The sequence below is a fragment of the Solanum stenotomum genome, unplaced genomic scaffold, assembly GCF_019186545.1.
Source record: "Solanum stenotomum isolate F172 unplaced genomic scaffold, ASM1918654v1 scaffold14312, whole genome shotgun sequence".
Classification (NCBI taxonomy): Eukaryota; Viridiplantae; Streptophyta; class Magnoliopsida; order Solanales; family Solanaceae; genus Solanum; species Solanum stenotomum.
In genome coordinates, this window is record NW_026022984.1 from 10,088 (window position 1) to 18,878 (window position 8,791).

General features: G+C 36.5%; 1 protein-coding gene across 1 annotated transcript; it reads right to left on the reverse strand.

The window, feature by feature from the left end:
• Positions 1-1,380: 1,380 nt before the first annotated feature.
• Positions 1,381-8,285, reverse strand: LOC125850147 (chromatin structure-remodeling complex protein BSH-like). The gene is made up of 8 exons (XM_049530039.1): positions 8,188-8,285; positions 7,956-8,003; positions 7,775-7,858; positions 2,258-2,296; positions 2,048-2,130; positions 1,874-1,936; positions 1,526-1,719; positions 1,381-1,489 (listed from the first exon to the last, which is right to left on the reverse strand). The coding sequence occupies exons 1-7, from the start codon at positions 8,218-8,220 to the stop codon at positions 1,620-1,622; spliced, it is 450 nt and encodes a 149-aa protein (XP_049385996.1). The 5' UTR covers positions 8,221-8,285; the 3' UTR covers positions 1,381-1,489; positions 1,526-1,619.
• Positions 8,286-8,791: the final 506 nt, after the last annotated feature.

Consider the following 8,791-nt stretch of genomic DNA (forward strand, 5'->3'; position numbering starts at 1 on the left):
ATATAACACTACTATATATAATCTAGAGAGGGAAGCATGGGTTCACGTGAACCCACGGAACCCCCTCTAGATACGCACATAGGTTATCCTTATTATTTTCTTGTATGCTGCTGGCATTTTTGTTATCTTGTTGACTGCAATCATATTTGTCCTGACCTTTAACTACTACTGCATATGTAGCACAACTGAAAGTCGTCGTATCCCCTCATTGTCTGTACTCTTCATTGTTGCTTGACCTGAATTTTCAGCATTGATGTGATCATGTTGCTCCTCGTCTGCCAAACTGCAAAATGCATTACAAGTCACCACCCCCTCATTGCCATTAGGAGTTGCTTTAGGAACAATATGATTATGTCCAGTTTTTTCCATTATGAATACTTTCTGAGTTGAGCACCATCTTTTGACAATTCTCTTATGTCTTCTGTTGTATTGGAAGTTTCTTCCATGTATTTGCTGCCGAGGTATCTCGCCTTTCTCTTGACCCTCTTGAATTTTGTCATGCTTTAATTCAGGACGAAGTGATCTACATTCTTCTTCATTATGACCTTGTAACTTGCACGTATGACAATATTTAGGCAAGAAATCATATTGAATCTTGATCTTCTCAATCCTTGTGTTCTTCGCTTCAGGGTTTATGACCTCTATTTCCACCCGCTTGGGAAGGTTAGCCATAAGGTTCACTTGAACTTTCACTCTTGCACAACTGGGACGCGTCTTATTAATTGTTGCCATGTCCAGATATAGTGGTTTGCCCACAACTGAAGCTAGTGAAAATAAAGCTTCTTTCACATAGAACAAGCATTCTTAGACATGATATTAACAAAATCATCCATGATGTTTAATCAAATTAATGTGTCTATTCCTTAATAAACCAATACTACAATCACCAATGATCTTCAACTGTTTAGGTATTTGCATTATCAAATCATCGAGGTCAGGCCAACCATATGAAAATTTGCCAATAATCGCATACTGTAGATTCTCAATCACATTCATTCTGTCTACTTCCTCTTCCGTCCATGTGATTCTGGGCACTCCTCCTACATACTGAATCTGTTAGGCTGTTGAAGTAAGAGAAGAAATATCATAAGAGAGAGGCAGGGCCTGACCAGCACTAGAAGGAGGCTGGCTGGCGGCCATGTCGGTAGAATTCTATCAGGCCTGACTAGAGCGTGGATCAGGAGCTTAAACGAAAACTCACAAATCCATTTGAGATTAATGAAAGACTATGATACCACTATCAAGTAGATATGGGAACTTTAGCCAACAGACTTAGAAATGAGGATGGTACAGCACGCAGCTGTCCCAGCCTTAACCCAGTCCATCAACAAGTCCATTTCCATATTTTGTAATCCAACAAAACCATACAAGTAGAGAAACAACTATTAATAGATTAGCACAGAAGTGCTGTTCCATATTTTCTTTTGACAAACAGAAGTAACTGTGATCTCCAGATCAATGCAAAAATCTGAACATTATCTACAACACGGGATTTTGGCTATACTATTTTTTTTTTTTGATGACAGGATTTTGGCTATACTATGACTAGGATCATTCTAAAACTTTAAACAAGTTCTCCTTTACACTGCTGGTATCCATTCCAATAGACATTGTCTGCATCACCGAGCAAGCCTCTCTTCCTTAGCCTCGAGGGCATCCACCTCTTCATTTGACAGGTGATCGACAATTGGTTCATATGCATCAGCGTCCCTCTTCTTCCTGAGAACAGTCACATTTGAAATGTATGAATTCCAAAACTGGACTTGCTGATGAGATATGATTGAATTGAAATACAGATTAAAAAATCCTAGTTTCGATTTGGCTTTTATTTTTTATTGAATGAAAGAATATTAAGAAAAAGCAAGAGTGGTACCGGACGACACTTGATTTTATGCTGAATAGCTTCCCCAGGTCCAATGCAGGCAAACCTACTTTACTGTCAAAAAGATAATTATGAGGAAACAGATGTACCGAGGATAATGTAAAGGAAGATCTGTGATTTGATCAACCAAGATCAACATAAAAAGCATAGCTCAATGACACAAACCTGGCAGAGGGATGTTCCATTCCTCTGCGTCCTTTCTTATTAGCCCTGCTTTCTCTCGCGGATGCAACACTTTGCTTTGCAATCTGAAAAGTTAAATGCCCAAGATAGTCAAAAGACCTTGAAGTGGCTGGCCTTCAACTATGAACACATAGTTGGAATCCAGGTAGAAACAATTAGGTCATGTACGCCAAATGAATGATATATTCTCACCTCATAAAGTTGTTCTCTAACTGCTATGGCAATTGCAGGCTACAAAAAAAGGAGACAACTATCAAGAAGAAAGTATACCCAGTTTTTTAAAATAAAAAGGATACTGAAAAATGACAGTCTCGCATAGTTGAACAGATTGTTTAGGATGCAAGTAAAATACTGCGTAATTAAATAAAGTAATTACCCAGGATTGTTTTCTAGGAGTAAAAAGTGAGAAAGTAACACAAAACTACAATTTAGTGCTGTCCAAGAAGACACAACTACAGAAAAATGTGTCTCTTGATGGGATAATGTTGGGACAAAATCTCATTTAAATACTGAGCTACGTAAGAATCAGGCACTCACCATCTACTTTCATTGTTCAAATCTTTAAAAACATTAAAAACCCGTTGTTCAACTCTTTGAAAACATGAAATAATCAAAAGCTCTGTCCTCCCTCTCTATGGTTAACCTAATAACGAATGTTTCTTAAGGGACTGGAGCAGGCTACCACAAGACAAAATATCCTCTTTCTAATGAGATTCGATTTGGAACTATTATATGTCGAGAGTTTACTTATACATGAACATATATATAAATCTTTCAACACATAAATACAAAGGCCTACAATATCGAGAGGTTTTAACATCCCTAATGCATGATTGTAACACAAGCTCTTAGTTGTATGTGTTTGTTCGTCCAGTTCCAATTATAGGGCTATTCGAACTTTAACTAACAAAATATAAAAAGTAGGTAACTAACTCCTCGTATTCTCATAGCTATGTCAATGGTCTAACAAAGTTGAAATTATTTGACAGCATATTTTTGTCAAATAAATTCAGCATTGAAGAAAACTAGGACACTTTCTTGATTAAGGAACTGTGCATTTTCCTAGAATTTCCCTCACGAGACTATCAAGAAATGAGACCTAATGGCATTTTAATTTTATGATTCCTTCATCAATCCTCCCCCATTTACAAATTACAGAAAGATCTTTTCCTAGTTGTAGCAAAATAGGAGGGAGGTTGTCACGACCCAAAAATGGATCTGATGGCACTCGACAAGTCAGCCTAAAACCCAAATATCACAAACTATGCGGAAGTAAGACATATTGAAATCTCAAAATATCATAAGTGCAGATAACTAAGTCAACTTAATAAAACCCCCAAAACCTGGTTGTCACGTGTACAGCCTTTAATGTGTTATAATTGATTCAAAGAAAAAAAAATACAAGTCTCAGACATTGTTTCTAGAATAGAACAAGATCATAAATAGGAGAAAGAATATCCGTTGAGATGACAAACAACCACCTCACAAATTTCCATAGGAAGCCTCGGAAAAAAAAGAGAATAGAAAATATCACAAAGATCCGGGTACGTAACCTACAAAAATGTAGAAGCAAGTGGTGAGTACCAAACCACACGGTACTCAGCAAGTAAACTTCTAAACACAAGCTAAGGGAATAGAATAGGGGTACTCCTTGCCACCCCAACCGAACCTGCATAAAACCAGTCCAACCTAACGTTTCACAATTTACATAGCTCACCAGCAACATTTTAACAATTGCATATCCTCAACAACAAACTCAATATTCATCAATCACAAGTTCCACAGAAAGGCACTCACAAGATCACCAATGATAAAGATGTGCAATGCAATGTCAAGTATAGTGATGCATGTCTGACCTAACGATACACACCCGCTGTCTCTCAGTCTGGGACCCATATTTGTACATGCATCCGTCGCGGCGTGCAACACGACCCTCGATAATAAAATCCGTCGCGGCGCACGACACGTCCCTCGAAATGGTACCATCCTCTTTAATTTCTTATTCTTCCTCAATTCACATAACACTTATCACAACCATATGACATGTTCCCACAAATAATGAGGAGATGACCATTTTCATAACAATGCACAACAACACAATCATGATACAACATCAACAATTAATCAATAATACTTTCAAACCATTCTCAACACATCACACACCAATAATTAATCACATTGCATTTTTTTTTTTTGACAAAGGATCACATTGCATTTTATTACCACTTTTTCATCATTAGAGATATTCAATATGAACAAGTCAAACCATCACCAAGTTCTATTACATCCCAACACATACCACAAGGAAATACACAATTCTATACACTTAACAAGGGTTCAGAAATCCACTTGCCTCAAATAATCAAGTAATTACTTTGGGACTTGAGTCTTCCCCTTTCATAAAGCTTCAAAGGTGCTTCCAGTCTATCAAATACATAATATTCAAAAGAATACGAATCTAATGACACCATATTACTATATTTTTAGTTTCGGCTCAAAAACTGGGTCAAAAAGTCATCCCGAGCCACCAAATTCGAATTTGAAATTTTCTGTCAGATTATGTTTACCCATGATAAAATAAATTCGCATGCAAAATTTCAGCTAAAACGGATCGTTATTTGACCCCTAAATAAAGATTTTGTTCTAAGAACCCTAGACCTATATTTTCTTAAATCATTATAAATTATACACGTTTCTACCCTAAAAATCTATTCATAATCACATAAAAATTTAATAGAAAGGACAAGAATCATTACCTTAACACTTTGGGATAAAAATCCCAATTTTTCCTTTTCTTTTCTCCCTTTCTTTTCTTTTTTTCTTCTACATATTTTTTTTCCTCTGTAGCAATGCTACTGTTTCTACGGACAAAGGATGAAGTGCAGCAATCGTCCGTAGAAACAGAAGCGTCGCTACAGAGGAAAAAAAAATATGCAGAAGAAGAAAAGAAAAGAAAGGGAGAGAAAAAAAGGAAAAAGGAGGAGAAAATTGGGATTTTATCCCAAAGTGTTAATGTAATGATTCTTATCCTTTCTATTAAATTTTATGTGATTATGAACAGATTTTTAGGGTAGAAACGTGTATAATTTATATTGATTTAAGAAAATATAGGTCTAGGGTTCTTAGAACAAAATCTTGATTTGGGGGTCGAATAACGATCCGTTTTAGTTGAAATTTTGAATGTGAGTTTATTTTATCATGGATAAATATAATCTGAAAGAAAATTTCAAATTCAAATTTGGTGGCTCGGGGTGACTTTTTGACCCAATTTTCGAGCTGAAACTAAATATAGTAATATGGGTGTCATTAGATTTGTATTCCTATGAGGATTATGTATTTGATAGATTGAAAGCACTTTGAAGTTTTATGAAAGGGGAAGACTCAAGTCCCGAAGTAATTGCTCGATTATTTGAGGCAAGTGGATTTCTAAACCCTTGTTAAGTGTATAGAATCATGTATTTCCTTGTGGTATGTGTTGGGATGTAATGGGACTTGGTGATGGTTTGACTTGTCCATATAGAATAATTCTAATGATGAAAAAGGGGTAGTAAAAGGCAATGTGATTAATTATTGGTGTGCGATGTGTTGAGAATGATTTGAAAGGCTTATTGATTAATTGTTGTTGTTGTATCACGATTGTGTTGTTGCGAATTGTGTATTGTTATGAAAAATGGTCATCTCCTCATTATTTGTGTGAACATGTCATTTGCATTGGTTTTGAGACATGATTGTAATAAGCATTAGGGAGAATAAGAAATTAAAAATGATGTACCATTTCGAGGGACATGTCGTGTGCCGCGACAGATACTATATTTCGAGGGACGTGTCACATGCCGCGACGGTTTCTATTATCGAGGGAAGTGTCGCACGCTGTGATGGATGCATGGACAAATATGTCCCCCATGGATCCCGGACTAAGAGACAGTGGGTGTGTATAAGTTAGACATGCATCATTATACTTGACATTGCATTTCATTGCATTGCACATCTTTAACATTGGTGAACCTGATCTTGTGTGTTGCTGATCTTGTGAGTGCCTTAATGTGGAACTTGTGATTGATGAATATTGAGTTTGTTGTTGAGGATATGTAATTGTTAAAGTGTTGTTGTTGAGCTGGTGAGCTATATATATGTAAATAGTGAATTGTTAGGTTGGACTGAATTTATGCAGGTTGTAGTTGTGGAGGTTCTGTTGGGGTGGTAAAGAGTACTCGTATTCTATTCCCTTAGCTTGTGTTTAGAAATTTACTTGTTGAGTATCGTGTGGTTTGGTACTCACCCCTTACTTCTACATTTTTGTAGGTTACGAGCCCGGATCTTTGTGATACTTTCTATTCTCTTCTTTTTTCGAGGCTTCCTATGAAGATTTGTCATCTCAGCGGACCTTCTTTCTCCTATTTATGATCTTGCTTTATTCTAGAAACAATGTCATTTGAGACTTGTATTTTTTTTTCTTTGAATCAATTATAACACATTAAAGGCTTGTACACGTGACAACCAGGTTGTGGGGGTTTTATTAAGTTGACTTAGTTATTCGTACTTAAGATATTTTGAGATTTCAATGTCTTACTTCCGCATAGTTTGTGATATTTGGGTTTTAGGCTGACTTGTCGAGTGCCATCACATCCATTTTTGGGTCGTGACAAAATGATATCAGAGCCCCAGGTTCATAGGTCTTACGTGTATACAAGCCGAGTTGAAATAGAGTCGAGGATCGATACGGAGACGTATGTACTTATCTTCGAGAGGCTACGGTGACTTTTAGGAAAAATCTTCACTTCTTGAATCTCTATTGTGCATCCTTTGTCCATTCTGATATTTATCGCTTCATTCCATTCTCTCTCCACTTATGTGATGACTCGTGCGTAGTTCCTCATGCGAGTAGTTGGTGTAGTGTATGGATTGGAGGTTAGATTTGGTTCAGAAGTGATAGACTTATGAAAACGATGTGCAATCAAATTCAGAATGTTCAACGATTTGAAAGGGTTAATGTAAGGTGATGGCTCGATGATGCATTTTGAGGATATTCGAATGATGAGTTTTAACAATGGTTTGAAGGACTTCATGAACGTGTTATCTTTTTCAGGTTAGTTACCCCCATTAACGGGAATAGTACTTTTGTGGTATAGGCAATATCTGGAGTGGTTTGACAATTGGAAGTGGAGTAATTAAAGGTATGGCTAGATAATGAACATTGTAACTTTGGAAAATACAGTTAGTAAAGTTGTCATAACATGTATGGATGGCTTAGAGAATGATGAGAATGATGTTGTGCCAATTGAGGTCAACATCTCTACTAAGATTTCATAAATTGAGGGTATACCTAAAAGGGTTGTTACATAGGTTATTTTTATCTGCACAAGTTGCAAAATATTGAACCCAAAATATTCAGTTTTGTGTCAAAGATGTGGAAGTATTCTGGAATTTGAACATTGAATCTTGGGAGCACAGGGCTAATTTTTTGGTACCACAATTGTCTCCAGCTAGCTGATATACACTCTAATTAACCCCAAAAAAGAATCAAACAGGAATGGGAAGAAAAAGAAGTATAGAAGGGCACCCCCTTAACTTCATCACCCCATAACTTACAAGTATATCAGTATGATGAACATCACAAGAATATGCAATAACAAATGATAATTTTATGGGATGGAAACACAAACACTATTTTTATTCTCAACCAACAGAAAGGAAATAAATAGAGCTTACTCCAACTTCTGGGTCTTCAATTTTCATATCTTCACAAAATGTTCGTGCAAATTCTTCAGGATCACTCTCAAAATTGTTCATGTCCTGAAATTATTTTATTTCTCTTTGTATTAGTTAGCAACAAATGAGGCAGTTCTTACCAAAGCAAGATAGATGAAGAATGAGACATCCAACAACTTACCCAGAAAAAATGGTCCTTGATAACTGTGTGATTTACTCGGAGATCAAGCTGGATGTGCCCGGAAAAGAAAGGGAAATAGATAAATACAAGTACCTAATTCTAATGATGAACCCTCAGCAGTTGAGACCACCAAAGTCAGTAAGATAGGTCTCTTTCACAGTAATTTTCTTTTGGGATGAATAATCTTTCAACGTAATGTCATCAATATCAACAAAAAACAAATGTGACAAACCTTGATAGGAACAACTTTCTCGCCAGTGTGCATATCTTGTCCTTCGTATGACCGAAATTCTGTCAACTGTGACTACAAAATTGGAAGTGGAGAAGCCAATAAGATAAGTTGCAGGAAACAACAGAAAAAGAAGCATGTACCCTAAGCAGCCATTTTACTACAGAGATCACCAGACACTAGAGCAATACCAATTTGTTATCCAGAAAAAGGAATAGCAGATATGAAGGGATTTTTTTAAGATTGGTAAACAGGAAACAGCCAGAAAATAAAATTTTATAGCCAAAGGACACAAGGGAAAATATTGTTGAATCATATTTATAGCCAGAGGTCCTACATACTATGCCACAAGTGAGTCTAGATGAAAGTTCCTACATCAATGGAAGAATACAGTTGAGGTTTCTCCAAAATTTAGTGTTCTGTAAAGACTAACGTTAACATCTTATGAACAGCCTTTTGGTCATTTATCCAGATCTGCCTAGTGAGTTGCGTCACTCAACTTGCACTCCAAGTACTCTATCTTAGTCCCGCACAACCTAAACCCTAGACTCTGGAATTGGGATATATACTATTGATTATGCATAACAGTGCCACAACATTGACCAAG